The following is an 18,874-nucleotide window of genomic DNA, read 5'->3' on the forward strand; positions in this document are numbered from 1 at the left end:
TGCACCTATACTTGATCAAGGTCAGCCACCAGGGTGGTTTTGGCTCACACACCTGTTACGATGCCAGCAACTGGATGGCACCATTGAAGTGTGAGTTAGTATTTGGGGATGATAGCTTCTGAAAGCCAAAGGACTGTGTGGATGTATGCACAGAGTCTCACACAGCCTGATGGTCAGCTTGAACAGCATTTCAGTGATGGCTGTGGGGTGAAGGAAGCTTTGCTTTTGTTGAAGATGGTTGCTCTAAATCTAGAATTTCTTGGGAATTTCTTATGTAATATGTCTTTCCTCCTGGAAGGGTGCCAGTAACTGATGTGACAGCATGGTCAGCCCTGTAAATGAGAAGAGAAGGATGCCCTGGTTCTGCCACAGCATTTTTAAGGAGGTGACAGCCACATGCTTTCCCCCATGGCCTAGTGAGGCACACGTATTGGCAGCATAGGGCTGTGGCAGGATTGTGGCTCAAGGAGCATCTGAAAATGTCATCTTGCAGGACACTGTAAAGGCAGCCACTGCTTCCCAAGAAGGCTAAGAAGAGACCTCGTGCCTCATCAGATCAGAATGAAATCCGAAGCTTGAGAGGGATGGCAGAATACATCTAGGATAGTGAGGGAAAAGGCATACATGTAATTGCATCAGTGATTTTATAAAAATCTTACCATTCTTACAATTCAGGAAAAATAAGCATTTCAAATTACAATTTTTTTTTTGTCTACTGAAAGCAAAAAAAGACTGTAATGCCACTAATGCAGGCTCCAGAACATAATCTTTTAAGAATATAATATTTAAAGTACTATTGATGCTGAGTGATGTGATTCAATTTCAAGGTATGTTAGAAGTACTTATTAAATAAACATATGCTTATTTCTGCTTTTTAAACTGAAGTACATGTTATGTGATGTAACCTATCTTTAGTGCTACATAGAGTGTTAACAAATAGACAGGGTTATAAAGAGTAATCCAAATAAGAAACAATACTATAACTTTATCATTATGAGAAAATTCATGTTGTGCCTATAGATGAATTCCAAATGTGAAGCACATACCTCGCTTCCTAATTTTGAACTGCTAGTGGAAAGATGCTCCATTTTCACTGTAATGTTTAACAACTGTCTGTGGGGTAATGGTGACACAATCAAAGTTACTTGCTCAACCAGGACACTGCAGTCTATATGCAAACCTTCCAAGATTAGAGGCCTCTTTTTACTGAACTACTCAACACTTGCACAAAAAAAGGAGAGAATTCCTGATTTGAAAAGTTCGCAGTCCAGAAGTACAAAACTGAAGCTTATACCAATAGCCCATTTTAGTGATGGGGAAGCTAACCCAAAAGGAAATAATGACCCAAAGCACATGTTTCATCTGAATAACCTTTCTGAATTTAGTGCTCAGCTGTGAATAAAGTACCAACGTGCTCAAAGCTTTGCTAAATCTCTGACAAACCTAAAGGTGCTGAGAAAGCCTTTGTCAAAATCAGGAATGGAGTGTAAGTCTCCCGAGTAATGAAAACTCCACACAGCATTTTGGCCATGAGTTTGTTGCCTACCATAAATGTCTTCTTGCTGAAAAAGCTGAGAGCTGATCTATCAAATCTAAATTCAAAGAGAGAAGGAAATAATAAATGATGAATTAGTTTCTTAGTGCAGATTACACCCTAATACAAATCCAGAGCATGAGATGGATGAAGCAAAAGCTTAAGACTTTTGTATTTAAAGGAACTGTACTAAAAAAGGAAAGTGCATACATTAGTGTTGGTACTGCAGGTTGATATATACTGTTCATGAAATAAGCCAGTGAAAACAATTTGGTTTATCTTCTGATGTTTTTGATGGTTTTCTAATGTGTCACTGTCAGCAACAATATGTATGCTCTCACAATAAGATTTCTTTGCTATTCTCATGAACTTAATAAAACGTTGAAAAGCCAAGTGATCAGTCAGAGGATCAATTAATATAGGATCTTTCTTCCTTTTGTTAGGATTTCTCAGGATAGGACATCCAGTATAAAAGAATTTCTCAGGATGGTAACTGTAGGTGAAGAAATATAAATAATCAATTATCAATCTCTTAAAAGAAATTATTCAGTGAGTCATAATGGAAGTGCAAATAACTATATTCAGTAAAATTTAGGAAGATAGGGTTTATTATTATTTCTTCTTTGGGGAGATATGAAAGGAGGGAGAAGAACTATAATTAATATCATTAGTACTTCCTCTGCTTCGTTCTTAATTTTCTGGCGGTTATACTGGTAACAGGGAACAAAAAAAACCTCTTAAGTACTAGGCTGCTGGCTTGAATTCAGCCTACTGAATGGAGGGCTGGGCAATGCCATGTGCAAAATGTGTTGATGAACTCACTGGAGCAGAGATATGGTTATGGTTTTAGTAATGTCTGAGAGTGAACTGGGACTGAATAGGTCTGGAAATTAAAAATTATTGCCAGAGAAATTAAAGGCTATAAGGCAAGATGCTTAAAGAGCAATAGGGCTCTGAGAGAACACTTGTGCTGGACTTAGGTATTAGAATAGAACAGGACATTTCAGTCAAAAGGGACTTAGAACAATCATCTTGTTCAAGTCACTGACTAATTCAGAGCTAAGCAAAAGCTAAAACCTGTTACTAAGGGCATTGTCCAAATACCTCTAGAGCACTGACAATCCTGAGGCATCAATCACCTCTCTAGAAAAGCCTATTCCAGTGTTTGATCACCCTCCTGGTAGAGAAAGACTTCCTAATGCTATTTTAAGAGGTCCTCACTCCAGGTGTAGGAAGTACCCTTCTGATGGATGCAGTGATCCAGCAGTAGGGCATGGAATAGTGCAGCTCCATCATGGTTGGGTCAATGTGCAGCAACATAAGAACTTTCTTACTTCTAGTGATGCATAGATAAGTTATTTAAGAATTCCTTAATTCAAAACAGATAGGCAGGCCTGGTTGCCCTGTTTCAGCTGCACCTGCAGCTGGTTATGCCACTTGGAATAACAGCTTTCTTCAACTGTACTTGAGAATGCTTTAGAGAATAAAAAAAAACATTAGCTAAGGAGAAAAAAAAATTGAAATGGAAGGGATTGTTGACACTGTCTTGTGAAATGCAGAAGAAACTCAAGTCTGGATGGCTGATTTAACTTTTAGCCTCTGATAGCAACTGCATTTTGATGAGGTATGACCAGCATTTTAAATGCTATTAAGCAGCTTCCCTAGCTAAGGGCAAATAAAAAATCTTTCCTGGATCAATTTTAAAATTCCATTTGGCTGCCTTCAAATCCCTTATTTCCACCCACCCCAGCCCTTCCCCTTAATATACCGGCTTGGAAGTAGCACGGTGGACTAGGAAAGCAAACTACAATGCAAATAAGAGGGAGAGGACTCCATTTTTTTTTCACCATCCAAGAAATACTCCAAAATATAATGTTTATTATTTAGAATCTTTCTTAATTCACTCTTAATTGCAAATTCTCATTTCCTACTCCTCCCTCTTTGAAGATATCTTCCCTTTGCTGACGTTTTCTCCAGCTTACCCTTTCAGAGCTTCTCAATCTGTTGTTAGCATTGCTGCTTCCTTAAGCAGTATTCCTGGTGGTCTTCCTTCTCATTCTGGACTGGAGGCAAGACTGAAGCTAGCATGTGCCAACAGCTACTCACTAAATCCATGAGCCTCATGGAGACTGATGCCTACATATGCTTAGTTTATGGAACTGTTCTGATTTGATCTGGCAGCCCGCTGTCTTTGAAACCATGAACAACCAACATGACCAAAACATAAGACAGAGAGATAGAACAGAAGGTGATATTTTACTACTGCCACAACCTGACAAAGCCACATCATCATTCAGCAATGTAAAAGTTAGAATACACATATCTTCCCAAGGAGTCCTAGTCCACCTAGGACTAACTTTAAAAGGTAGCATCATGAATACAAGCAGGCTTCAAAGCAAATGGAAATGCAACCTTCCATTCTTGCTAAGTAAAGATAAGGACCTACAGAAAGTATTCACTGGTAGAAATTGCTTATTAAGTATCTTGTTTAGAAGAACCCAAACCACAAAATTCTTGCACATCAAGGTTGCTACTTTAGACCTGCTCAGGGAACAGTTTTGTGCAGTACCCTGAACAACTTCTGCATAGTTTTGCTGGAATATGTATCTACCATATTTAAAATATCTGCCAATGCTTTATTTTTCTGACTGTGACATCAATGAAAATGACACAGCCTTCTCAAAAACCCCATCAAATGCTTCCTGACATGGATTAGACTGAGATCAAAAGCCTTGACTTACTTATTTCCTAGCCCCACATACAGAGACACACATACACCAACTTTGGCCAAACCCAAGTTTTTATGCCTCTGTGTTTACTCTGCTGTGATATTTACACAGCATAATGCAGTCCTTAGTGTGACCTGATTACTTTACCGCTAGTGTCTCTGCATTTTGCACAGATATTTGTTGAAAAGCATACGACACTGTGTTATCTCACAATGCTTTTGGAAAATATCAAAACGTCTACTCAAGCACACTCGAGCTGCCAGCAACAGCAATGGCAAAAGAAAAGGAAATGGACTTCAGCCAAACAATTCACATCATAGGTAACATCATCACAAACTTGTGAGTCAAGCAGTAGGATAATGAGACAGATATTAATGCAATTTCTACCAGTACAAAAACTCGACTGCCTCTTCTCTCCATGTCAGTTCCTCCAAATCTGAAATTAATTTGAGTTACCCTACCATTAACACACCTGCATACAGAACCTAACCGGTGTTTTTGTAATTTGGACTTTTATATTATCCATTAACTAAAGAATCATTAAGGATAAAAGAATCCCTAAAAATAAGATTTTCCTCCTCTAAAGGTTTATAAATGCAACATTAAAGTGCAGACACATACATACTAAAGAATTTCAAAAACTGCCTGGAGTCAGCATCAAGAATAATGAATTTATTTTATGTACCCAATCTCTGCTCCATTCCTTTAACTGCTTTAGCAGGTGACTGAAGTAGCTGTGGTATTTCCAAAATAGGGCAACATTTCCTAACTGTATCTGCATAGCAGTGTTTAAGCCTTTATACTTCTGGATTCAATACCACCAGAAAAATGTAACAAATTTACCTTACCTGGTAGAGAGCACTATGAGTACTGCACAACTATCTCTAACACCTCACTGGCACATCAGCTTATGGACACAGAAACTGCCTGTGACCAGCAATCTCAATTATGGATTGCTTTACTTACCCTGCCTTTCTGTTGATGAATACTGACAGAACTTCAAAAAATATCTGTCAAGATTACATGGTGATGCATATGACTCCTGTATCTAGGACAGGCTTCATTTTTCCAGGGTAGATAAAATGTAGACATTGTATTTAATGTGAATGATCCCAGCCAAATAACACATGCACTGTAATCTACTTGAATGCTTCTAAGCCTGAAGGCTGCTTAACAGGCGATAACTGAGAAGGTAAATTTTTAGCTTTTTCACAAAAAACCTAGAGACTACTTTACTTCATCTGAACTTCACTGGGGCAGCTGTTAACTGCAAAGGCAGGTTTTTTTAAGCTCTTAAAGGATGGGCAGAAGTGAAAGGCTGTAATCCCATTCTCATTGCAACTGCATATTCTCTGAGAAGATGAATTTTAAATATAGACAGAGACTGTTAATGTGGCATAATAACTGTCTTTACTCAGTAGAATTCGCACTTCTTTACATTTCTCCCAGCGTGTCCAGATCTTTCTGACATGATGATCCCCAAAGTTCTACACAGTATTTCAGACTCTGTGTCTGTCACTGGGATCATGCAGAGAAGGGACCATTCTCCATGACGTGCTTCTGCATATACACCCTGGAAGGGTATTAGCTACTTACTTCTCTTATCACATTTCAAGTGCATGGCTATCATCCTGCTCCATGGGAGTTTGGCAACTGACCTTAACAGGAGCAGGTTCACGTCTGCTGTCCAACTGGCCAAGTCTGTCAGCCCGTCTTAAGAACTGTTTTTCAGTAAATTCAATAAACAAGTGAATTTTTTGACAAAGCCCTTCTAACCTGTGCCTCTTTTAAAATCTGTATTTCATAAAGAGACAGAGCCTGTTTTTCTGAGAACACCCTTCTGTTCTTCCACTACAGAAAAAAGCAGAGCCTAGGATATGCACTCAGGGCTTGAGTTGTAGATGTCAGCATTTCTTGTGCCTGCAGAACATCTTCCAAAAAGGCTCAAAACTGGGAAGTAAATACTATGTCAGCAAATACAGTAAATACAGTAATTACATGTATGTCAGCAACTAACCAACATTACTTTTGAATATACAAGCACAGATATAGATAGGTAAAATAACATGGAAAAAATAGACAGTTACAGACTCCACTGGTTCTACAGATCTAGAGGTGCATTACTACCTTTAATTAAAACTCCAGATATTTCTAAGGGATTCATGATTATATGATATGATGCCAGACTTAAGTTTTTAGAAGTCACCTTTATCACCTTGTGTTTATAGAAAATACACTGGAAATTATGAACAGGAGTAAAATAAAGAGACTTGAAATTTACTGCTTTTGAAATATATGGCTTTATGAATTTTCTTGGAGGGTTGAGGGTTAATCCAGTATTTTTCAAAACCAATACTCATTAAGCTGTACCATACTTCCAGCAAAATTAAATTCTTAATATCTAGCATTGAAACTAATTATAAAGTGTAAGAGCCTGGAGTGACTGCTGCACTGCAAATGCGAGAACTGGAGAAATACAACAATCAATTGAATTCCGCTAAAACTAGGGTATGTGAGCTGCTTAGTCTTGCATCCAAATCTGGCTTCTTTCCAGTGTGTTCTTATTATTTTTTATTTTAGAGAAACCCCACTCACCATGCCACTTACCATTCTGACCTCACACAGTGTCACTTCTTCCCTTCCCATTAGTGCTCTAAGTTTTCATTTCTAAAGTCTAAGTTTGCAATATCCATTACTGCTCCTCTCCTCCAAATCTATCCCATGCTCTTCAGTTTGGCAACTGCCTCTGACAAAATACTTTCTGCTCTTCATCTGATACTTTTTGAGGAACCTCTGTGATTTTCTTAGCCACATTTCAGTATTGGTATTCCACTCTTACCCTCCTTTGACACAGGTGACCATTCTCCTCTTCTGAAACAAGTCTCATCTGTTAACATCTGTGATTTATCCTTTTAATTCACCCATATTTTTCTTTCATTTTTAAACCATACTTTCAAGGAAAATAACCACCAATTATTCTGTTCTTGGACTCTCTACCTTTCTTTTACAATTTTCATCCTGTTTAATTTCACCATACAAAAAATACCAATTCCATGCTGGCTATGTTTCAGTTCCAGGTTTTACTCCTGCTCAGACAATAATCTGAACTAACAGGCAGAAATCTTCATCTACTCCAAATTCCCAGCATGGTCTTCCCGGCTGAGATTCTGATGAATCACGCTGAACATTACATTATTCAGGTGTGTAATATTTTTTGGGTATCTCCCTAGATTCTCTCTAATTTTAAATAAGTCTAAATTTTGCACACTTTCTTGGAATAAAAGGACATGTATATTAGCCATCTATTTCTGTGGCTTTGACAAACACAGAATGCAGCTGCAAAGATTATTTTTCTCTAGTGGTCCACATTACATGTTAAAAGTGTAACGGGAGAAACATAACCTTTTAAACATAATTTAAATCTCCACTAGTATAATAAAATCCTTTCAAAATAGATCACCATACTCGACTGAAAATTAGCACTGTAAGGAAAGTTCTCAGTTCTTTGCTAGCTGAATTTCAACATGGAACAAATATTTATGACGCAGTTATAAATAGGATTTATAATGGAAATTTTGACACTGTGATAATACTCCCATGTGATAGACCCTACTTCATCTTGTCCTTGGCTGGACACCATGACAGACCAATATAGAAATTCACTGGAGCAGGCCAACAGTGTCCTGGAAGGAATGATTCTTTTTCAGAGCAAATGAACAATTTTTAACAGGAGAAAGGAAGCACTGACCTCTTTCTCCCAGACTACACCTGTAATTAACACTCCCATAGTGCCAGATTAGATACATACACCTAGGCTAGAATTTGAAAAGTTACTTTGAGATAGCAACACAGCACTGAAGTTAGTCCAGGCTTCAACTAGTTTCATAGTCAGATCCTGCAGCCTTTACTAACCAACCATGAATTTCATCTGGATGCAAATTAACTAGCTCACTACTTATGCAAGTCTGTGAAAATTACAGTGCTTGTAACAGCTTTATCTCTCTACAGGAAACTGGTTCTCTGTTATTAGTTTTAAAAGTTAATTTGCTCAAAACTAATAAGGCATATTTTTTCCTAAGCAAATCATTTGATTATATGACTCAAAAGTATCTTGGAGAGACTGAGCAAAAGCATCCAGAAGAATTAAGGCTATGCCTCTGCAAACTCTCTTTGCTTTGCCTTCTCCCAAGCAGGCTCTCCTGTCCCAGATGCACTGCAGAACACTGGGGAAGGGGATGAGCCAGCAGGTGTGTCAGGCAGTGCAGCAGGATGGATTCAGACTCCCAGCAAGCTGGATGGCCCTCACCCTGGGCAAGAGGAAAAATGTGGAAAGGAAGGTTGGGGGCCTCTGTACCCAAGGCTTGGTGAGACAGGTGATAAATGTGGAACTCATGTTGTGAAGACTGGTATGACATGACTTATAAAAAGAAAGGGGAGAACAAGAATAAAGCTTGAAATTGGCACTTTTTCTCTTAATGCACCTTCTTTCTTTGATTTCTGGATACAACAGGAGTGCATTAGGATACATCTATAGGCTCTGCCTTCTCCAGAGTTCTGTAGAAAGAGGACAGAAGCAATAAATTGTAGAGAAAAAATGGCACAGCAAGAAACCCAGTAACAGATCTGTGAAGATGATGGAGTCATATGTAGAATAAGTTCAGAAAATGAACAGGCTCTTGTATGACTAAGAATAATGAGAGAGCTTCCGTATGCTTTAAGGCACAAACTGATGGCATGGCTGGTAACTTTAATCAGGCAAAATGCTCATTGTAATTGGCTTTTGAAATAAAACTATCTGGTCTGGCACACATGCATTTAGCCAGGACATTCCAGTTAATTAGCATCAGCCAGAAATCTCTCTTTCCTGTCCATATGGAGTTTGCATTTTGAGAACTCGAGGAGGTGGTGATGGCAGAGAAGAGGAAGATGGGAAGGATGTTTTTTTTCTTAAGCTACAGATTACCTACCACTGGTCAAAAGAGAATGTAAACCACAGTTCCTCTTTAAGGCATTAGTGGCCATTACAAATTCCCTTGTAATAAACTTAAAATGCTTATTTCTGAAACTCGTAATGTTCAGCATGATAATTCTGAAGCTTTAACAGTAGCCAAATCTTATAGTAAAAATACTAGTAAACCTTGCCAAATTCTTACTCTTATCATTGGGAAGTATTTGCTCATATATTTCACCTAAAGAAATTCTGTCCATCTCTAAACTTGGACAGCTTCAATTTATGAACTGCTCCTTGATTTCTTTCATGCCTTGTTTAGAAGGTCAAAGACTGAATTAATTGTTTTGGTGATCCATGTATGCTCATCTGGCAGCTGGCTGACCTGACAAATAATCTGCCAGAAAACAATTCAGATCTGAATTTCCAGGCCTTAACTGCTCTGTGGTAAAGTGCCCAGACTGCTCCTACCCTGCAGCAAAGTAGTTGTACCCTTCTTTCATTAATCAAATGTTATTCATTCAAACTGAATGAAAGAGCAGTATCCATTTGCTGCAGGATATATATGCACACACACAATTATGGCTTAGCTGTCCAGTCTGTGCAAGTCCATACTGCAGTTTGCCTCCTGATAGCGTGTTTACAAGATTACATCCTAAAGACAGTCTGGGAATTTAGAATGAATGTGTCAGTCAAAGCATCCACTAACCTTGTGCAAGACTAGAACAATACTCCCCCTTTTCACTGAGTATCAAAAACCCTTCTTTTCTGTTACACCTTTGATACAGTATTCCCATCAGGTTCTACAAGAGACACAAAAAAGCACTTATTTTTTTCTCTAAGCGAAGACAAATCTCAAACTGTCCCTGGATGACTCCCCTGAATGAGGCTATGACTCAGGTTTCATTTGTTTCCTGTCCTGGTGTGCTCTCTTTTGACACATCCACAAGTTTAGTGATGCCTGGAGGAAATAAACAGGTCAGAGCTGGGATTTCTCAGAATTTGTTTTATTTCTTGATGAAAAGGCCAGTAAAGTATGGTCTCTAAAAAGAGTACAACATTTGTTAAATCTACAAAATGTAGAGCCTTGTGGGTAGGGCTCTGCAAAGACACACATCCTCCTAATTATTGATCACTAGTCAAATATCTGCTACAGCAAAAGTAGAAGCAGGGTCTTGCCTGAGAATAGCATAAATAAACTCAGGGAAAACAGCTCTCTGCAACCTTGTAAGTCCTTACACTATGACTCTGGCCTTTTCAATCATACTTGGCTTTCCTTATATGCAAATACTAAGGCAATCAATCACTGGGGGACCCGAACCTCAAGATTTCTCCGGTACCTCATTATTATTCTTACCTGCTGGATGCTACTTCACTCCCTACTGCTTTGTTCTCCTCTTAGTCTCCTTTAAAACTACACTACAAAGGTAGAGCCTCTTGGCAGCTTCTGATGAATGCCTTAATGAACATAAGGGTGAAATATGAGAGAAAGGATTTGGGAAGTATGAACTGCCATGGTACAATGGATGATGAATATTCACTGTAATTATAATTTATGTGTAATACTAGGCTATATGCCCCAGAAAGTTGCTTTTTAAGAACCTAAAATTTAAGAGCTTTATCAAAAGGTTTTCAAATATTGAAATGGTTTTAGGCTACAAGTAATTAAGAGATCACTCATTTAGACAGAAAAGAATGCTTCTGTTATTTAGAAAGAGGCGTTTGTATTTCACTTCTTTTTGTCTCTGTTTCAAGAGGTTTGTTGATATGCCACATACATTTACTGCTGACAGCATGCTTGCCACCATACTAAGCAGTTAAAGAAATAAGAGAAAAATTACACTTTCTCATCATAACCTATTTTCAAGAGTATTTGGTACAAGAGAAAGCTTTCACATAGCTATAGCTTTAGAGAATGAGGCAGAACACTTACTGATACACCTTTTAGCAGCATTTACAGAAACAAAATAAAAAGCTCAAGCAATAAAAGAAAACCAAGAAGCTGCTATTAGGAACCAATAACAGTTACCTTCTTTTCATTTAAATACATGAAAAATGCTATTTGAAAAGCAGATATTTACTTCTGTTTGTGTGAGTGAATGCAAATACTTGGAAATATTTATCTATTTTATTACCATAAATGACAAAAGCTAACAGTAACACTGTCCAGTTACTATTGGCGTGACTCTTGAGAAATGCTCAAACAAACAAGTATGTGTACAACAAGTGAGTGGGTTTACTGGTGCCACACAGAAAAAGTGCATCTGAAAAAGGCACCACATACACTGAGCCTGGAAAACATCTCAGACATGATAGCACATGAAATCATCACAATGATGTGTGAACCTGGTGGTTTGCAGGAGTTTATTTGGGATAACTGAGATTTAGTTAACACCTTGGAATTTAAAAGTTGTTTACGTAATGAGATTAGTTTTGGTTTTTTTTTTAAATGTATACAAATATGCTGTATTTGACTATTTTGGAAACAATTAAGAGAATTCAAAATTTGGAGTCCAGAAAACGTATTTATTTTTTGCTAGGAGCTAGCTAACCAAGAGATGTTTCCACACAGAGAACAGAGTAAGTAAACTTTGAAAAATGCTTGGCTGTGTCATTCCACACATATCCCCTCACTTGGGGAAGGGATACAAACTCTCCTCTTCTGTAAACAGAATAAAAGTTTCAAATGAGAGGAAAATAAGATCCCACACCTTCTCTCCCATATCTCAGCTGCTCTGTCAGCAATGCTACTTCAATTCCCGTGGCAGGGAGTAAAAAGACACCTGAGCATTCTTGATCTGGGTGATTTCTTGGTGTCAAATTTCACACTGTCAGATGTTGGCATTTTCACTCAAGTACTCTAGTAATTGCTTTATTTGAAGGGTTTGGCAGCTTTTTGGTAGTTTATTTCCAAATGCTTCAATAATTTGCATGGCTAAGGTTATAATTTCTTTACTTATGAATGGCAGGATGGCGTGCTGCTGTAAACTGGGATTTCTTCAGCTGGTGTAGAATGAAATAATGAGATAATAAAAAATGAAAAAGACTTGACTGTGATAGCAGTAAGTATGGGCCAATAATATAAATCCACAGGAGAGGTAGTACTGAGGTAATTCCCCACAGTGAAAAGTACATATTTATACTGTTTTAAAGGTAGTAAAGCCTTACTACTGGAAATAGTTCTGTTGAGTTTTGCCAACAGTTCTGGACTGCCATGTTCAAAAAGGATGAATTTATATCAGGATGTGTAAAAAGAAAGTCTGCAAGACTGGTAAATGGAAGGAAAATTCCAATCAGGTGAATAATCCTTGACTTAGGCACTAAATTAATACAAAGAGAGGTCCTCAATCCCCCCAACCACAAAACACATTCTCTCTCTACAACCAAATACTTAGGAATAAAGAAGAAATCAAGTTTTCTGTGAGGCAACTGACAGTAAGGATTTAGTAACAAGTTATACATAGTGACCACTTGAACTAAAAATTGAAGTAAATAGGTGTATTATTAAAAAATGTTGCAGAATGTTGCTCTTTGCTTTTTTGGGTCATTATACCCTGCATTCACTATATGGGTGCATTTAAGATAAGTAAGTTTGTGTCTGAAACAAGGATGAGCAGAAAATGACAGTAAGTGAAAATGAATCTCAGAGCTATAATCTCTATTAGTATGCGAGTACAGGCAGATCCTTGAGAAGTAATAACAAGATATGACTCAACTCCATTTGACAGGTGAAAGAAAGGGCAGACATGAAAAGACATTAAACTGGCAAATGGAGCTCCATTTTATCTATCCAATTTTAAGCTAAAGAGCAGTACACAGAAATATGAACCTCATGGAAAGACAGCAGAAAAACAAGGCAAAACCAACTTTGCTTCCTCCTGCAGCAACTTTCCAAACCCCGTGACAGATGAAAACAGGCTGCAATGCTGATGTAGGTGGGACAGACCTAATTCTATGCCATTGTGAATATAGAACTAATGTTCTACAGAGCACCCCAGGCATAACAGAGGAAGAGTCCCTTGCAGGTTATGTATGTCTAATGGCAAAATATTCCCCAAAATTCAGACCTTAGCTAACCAAGACTGTCAGGAATTCCACTGGACAGTAAAAAAACCTATAGATCTTCCCACTAATAAATGCATTATAGAATTAATCCAAATTCCTGTTTATTTTTGATTGCTGAAGTCTTTGAATAAACTACTGTCCTGAATAAACTATTAATCTGAGGCAAAGTTATATGTTTGATACTGACTTTTCAACACTCAACTGTTTTCATACAAAGAAACAGTCACCAAATTATTAAAAACTGAGAACAAAATCTCCTTGAACAATGTGCACTCCTCATGACATACACATGACTTCTGTATCAAAGACAACATTCAAGATGGAATCAACACTTCAGCTTAACACAGAATCTTTTCACTGCAATAAAACAAACAGCCCCATAAAACCCCAATCTACAATTACCTGGTTGGTAGAAATTTGGTGAAAGTTCTCTGGCAACTGCTCTTGCAATATCACATTCCTGGCGAGCAGCCTGAGCAGCCTGATCCGCAGCATCAGCTTTAGCTCTTGCGTGTGCTGTTCTGTAGAAAGCAGAAAACAGTTTATATGCACAGGAGTCTTGCAGCAGGTGCATCAAGCATGTGAGAGCAAAGGACCTCAGCTGTCATACACTACCCTGCACTCTTAGACAAACTGTTGTGAGGAACTGCAAATCAGTGAAGTATTTCAGGATCAAATCACTATTCCTCTCAAGCCTTCAGTTCTGTTCATCCTTGGATCACATTTACTTCCAGGAACACAATTTACAGCCCAAGCTTGTAATTAAAATGTCTAAAGAGAGGGAAAGAATAGTATCTGACAAAAACACGGGATTAGGATTTATTTACATGTTACCAGCATGTTTACAGAAGAGCACAGAAGGTCAGACTGGCCACCAGACTGACTCCTAAACAGGACACGTGGTGTTGAAAGGGACTGAGGAATGTTACCACCTTTACCACATTTCAAAGTTAATGCTGGGTCAGTGCTGGGTGCCATGTGAAAATTTCTGAAGGGCGAAATTCAGGTATATTAGCCCAAAAAATAGGAAATGTCTTCCACAATCAGATCATGTTGGTAAGGAATAGCCTGGAAAATGTGTTTAACACTTCAATAGGCTTTTGTAGAAATGGGAACTTAACTGTCCTAAATTCTTGTGACTCACTGAATTTCAAATCCAAAAACAATCCGAAAAGGCAACTTTTCTGAAGTCAAGACAACAATATGGAATACTTTGGTAAAGTAATCTGCACTCTGCTTCCACTTTTTTCCTCTTGCTATTTCCCAAATCCCCTCAAGAACAGCTTCTGCAAAGGCCCCTGATTCCAGACTGCAAACTGACAGTTGTGTTACTGCAGGTTTGCATCACTGCATGTCCCATCTTCTCTCTCCACTTCATTTTCCAAACAGTCATCTGTTTAAAAGTTCCTGATGGTAGTGATCTCTCTGTGCCTCTACAGCATTAGCACATAGCCTAGAGCTATGAAATGGCTGGTTAGAACTGAGGGGAAGCTAAACATGGCAAACCAGCAGAATATTTTGAGATTCTGAAGATATTACTAACATTTCTAAACCAAATACATTAAATCTCATCACTTTTCTCATAACATTCTAGTAAAAAAATGACACAGAAGTAAGAGAAGAATTAGTTAACAGGACTGTAGCACCAAATTTTATCCCATGTGCCTGGTAATAGCAATGAGTAGCAATTAAATAAATGAAAATTTCTAACAACTTCACTGTAAAAAATCAGTTTTATTTTCAAGATATAATGAAGGGTTCTATATATTTTAGTTAAAAGAAGAATTAAACATTAGCATTAATCAGAATGAGCATCGAGAGATTAACAGTATGGCAGACTTAGCATTTCTAAAAGGATGTTTAATCCCATAGGGTCTAGTATAAACACAGACATATAAAAACCACACAGACAGTTTCATCTGTGGTGCCTGGAGAAGATTTATTTAAGTTACATCCTCCCTAAAATGTGTGTGGGGATAAATGTTGAATGTTCTTTCAAAGCTTAGCTTGTCATAATTTACTGGATAAATATTAGCTTATGCTGCCTTCTTGAAGGTCCCCCTAGGTGTGTGAGAAAAAAAGATAATGAGCAAATGAATTGTAACACCTTTGCTTTGTACTCAGGATGGGGGAAAGAAACTGTTAATAAAAACAAATACGCTGTATAATCCCATATGTGTTCTGTGCAGTTCATGAATGGGTCCATGGTATGTGCCTGCTTAGTAACAGTAATCAAACCCGTTCTTTCTCTACAATCATTATTTTCAATTAGATGAGCTATTCTTAGCTCCTGCATAATTATGTCTATGTAGCATAAACCTAATGAAGCAGTCCTAGCACTGGGACATTGTTTTGTGAGACAATAATGTAGTCTGCTCATAGATAAACTAGACACTGGTCATCTTTTTGTGATGAAAGAACAACCAGACTACTCCCATATAAAAATAGTCTAATACTATTGCTACTGCTAAGACAGACATTTTAAAAGCTAATATACTAAACAACCAGCACCAGTAAAACATACTGCCAGGATAATACATTTATTTATTGATGCCTACGAATTTTCTATATTATTATATACAAGAAGCAAACAGACATTCTGTTGAAAAGTACAGTATCAGTTAGTTAAGGAATTAAGTGGTGACATGAATAAGAAGCCAGTGTAACTTTGTCACATGACGCTGGGCAGAGCAGGTCACAAAAGGAAGAAGCCAAAGGAACAGAAGGTAAATGAGCACAGCTTTCCTTGGCTGCCTCATCTCACACCTCTTTTTTCAACTCACACTTCCTGCTATTCTGCCCCTCTTGTACTCTGAGTGAGGAGCTCCAGCCGAGCAGAACAGGAGCCAGCACTGCCAAGGCATGTCCCAGCAGTGACACACAGGAGCAGAGCACTGCAGCGCACGGCACAGGAACATGTTTCTGCTCCAGAGCAGGCCTTCGTCAGCCAGACTGAAGAGTGTGCACATGCCTGTGCTGAGACACTTCCCTGACAGCCTCTTCACCGCTGAGGAGCGGTGACAAAAGTGACAAGAGCGGGGGAAAGCGGCAGAGCTGATCCTCCTGCGGAGAAGAGCCGCTCCGTGCCCTGCCCCGAAGGCAGGCTCTCTGCTCCGGGCAATTGTTTATTATTTATCACCTTGGCATTTGGCCGCTTCTCTGGCTAACTTCAGCAACAACGTGGGTTTTATCATCTCCATTTGCAACTGCACACTTAGATAAAATTTAACTTCTTGCACGCTTAATTCTAAGCGTCAGACTCAAATAATTTTTCTGCTGCTATTTATTTCCCTGGGTTGTTTTTTTATACTGACTTCCACATTTGATCTGTCTGTATGTTTTCCAGATGACTTGCTTACAGTTACTGCTGCTTGATACTACATTTTGTCTGTACTTGTTTTATTCTGCCTTGAACTGACCCGCACACTATCAGACTAGTATTATCAGAAACTATGGAGAAATATTTTAGCTTTGAATGACAATGTTTGTAAAGGAGAACTATCCAAGCAGAAATAGAATCCATTTGCTCCATTTATGCTTCCTACAGTTTTGGAAAGGTTTCTTTACCTTTCATCTTGGGGGTAAATTTGTCACTGTAAGGTCTCTGAGTTTTGTTTGCTATCAGCAATTATTCATAGAAATTCAAGTCTGTGATATATCACATCAAAATGACCCACAACTGAATGACCACAATCTAATTGAGAGCTGTTTTTTTCCCTCCAGGGAACTCTATGTCCTTTGCTATGACAAGAGATCTTTATGAGAACTCTTGAAAGCAAAACTCAAAAAAAAAAAAAAAAAAAAAAAAAAAAAAAAAGGTCTCCTTTTCTCTCCCCAGCCAAGAAAAAGACTGTGGTAGGTTTTTTCCAGGAAGGATTGATCTCATGTTTCAGCAGGAAAATAGAAATTATGGAGGAAAAAAGGCAGCAATCCACAGATTGCAAAACAGTACAGAAAGATAAGTAACCTGCTTTGCAATGCTGCATTCTAATTCATAGCAAAGGACCTTTAATGATATTTTATTTAAAGTGAACGGGTGGCTCTTTGTAAAAAATTATTTCTCAGCAACTCTAATACCTAATACATGCTAGTAACTTTTGAATTACTGTGTGGTTATATGTGTATTTCTCCTGGAAAGTATCAGGACTTTCATTAATATTCAACATGATGTGACAAACACACACTTGAAAGCTTTCAAATGAATACAAAAATTAAAGTATTTACCAAAATCAATTCATATTTAGAGGGACAATCTACCACTTCACTAATGAATGCACAGAGATGGTAAATTTAATGAAGACAGGGGCTTCAAATTAAGTTGTATCCGTGGCATGAATCAAATTGTACTTATATTAAAAAGGAATTTGTAGCTATAGCTCATGGGGAGTCCTGGTACCACATGGCAGCATGTGGAGTCCCTGCAGATACCTGACAGACACCAGTATATCTGATACCTGGTAGGTACCAGATAGCACCAGTCTCTGTGATCAGTGAGTGAGGGCTGGGGGACCAATGCCTGACTGAAAACCTGAGAAACTGCATACTAGGGTTTGGTTTTTAGAGCAGCCTAAGTTTTCTAGTCTGTGGGACAACTGGTATCTCCACTGATATCTTTCTTTTCTGTGTTTCACTGGGTAGGTAAACAGGAACACATCATATTAACTACACTCAAAAATTATAAACACAGAGTCAGAGGCTTCTTACAAGCAGCTCCTTCTTCCAGCAATACTATGGTCAGATTTCTATCTATTTATGTATGAAAAAAAACCTTGAAGGAGGAGTGTTGAGGTTTGAAGAGCTTAAACAATATTATCTCCCTTTTTGCAGCAACAATGCTTATATATAATGCCATGTGCCTGGAATGCATTATGTAATGTTTATCTAAATTTAAAACCCATTTAGAACTGTCCATTACCCTCCAGATTATTTTGTATTTCCATGGTATCCTTCAACGCACTTGTAATGCTGCCTCATTCAGAGTCAACTAAAAATGTAAGCAGCATATGTTTACTTTGTTTCATTCTTCAGATTTTATTAAACACAGTGAATCCAGCATAAAGCTTTCCAGGAGCTTGCTTTCTATGTCTTAAAATTACAAAAATAATTCTGCTTTCCATTTGCCAAGTATATGACACACAATTATGCTCCTTTCACATTATCCTAAATTAATAATATTTACCATGTTAAATGAACAGATTTCCAAACTGTAAGAATAAAAATATCAGTAATGGCCAAACCCACATGAAGTTCTCAAGAGATATTTTTATTAATGACAGGTATCAAGTTTATCTGTGTTACATTATATGTTGTGTATGTAATGTTACTAATTACCATCCTTCTTGAATCTGGAATTCTCTAAAAACAATCCTACCTTCCTAAATTCTAAAGTGCAGTGATTGTTCTAGGAAGCAGAGAGTATTGTGCTGAGGTTTTTTATCAAGTATAAAACTTCCCAACATTTTCTCATTTGTTTCTATCTGTCAAACTTTGCAATCTGCAAAACCAAGTGCTGGTAAAATTGGTACAGAGATCCATAGAATTTCCAGGTAAAATGAACTGGAGAGAAAGACTTCAAGGGAAGTTCTTTGACAGATGAAG

The 18,874-nt window shown here is 37.9% G+C and overlaps 1 protein-coding gene across 4 annotated transcripts in view; it reads right to left on the reverse strand.

Moving 5' to 3' along the window:
• The window catches only part of JPH1 (junctophilin 1), an 82,509-nt gene that overhangs the window by 14,091 nt on the left and 49,544 nt on the right, over positions 1-18,874 (reverse strand). For all 4 annotated transcript variants that reach the window (XM_059862479.1, XM_059862472.1, XM_059862488.1 and 1 more), the window contains exon 3: positions 13,679-13,797. In XM_059862479.1, coding sequence (XP_059718462.1) covers positions 13,679-13,797 — 119 coding nt within the window. The remainder of the gene's footprint in view (positions 1-13,678; positions 13,798-18,874) is intronic.

This window comes from Haemorhous mexicanus, chromosome 1 (genome assembly GCF_027477595.1).
Source record: "Haemorhous mexicanus isolate bHaeMex1 chromosome 1, bHaeMex1.pri, whole genome shotgun sequence".
Taxonomy (NCBI): Eukaryota; Metazoa; Chordata; class Aves; order Passeriformes; family Fringillidae; genus Haemorhous; species Haemorhous mexicanus.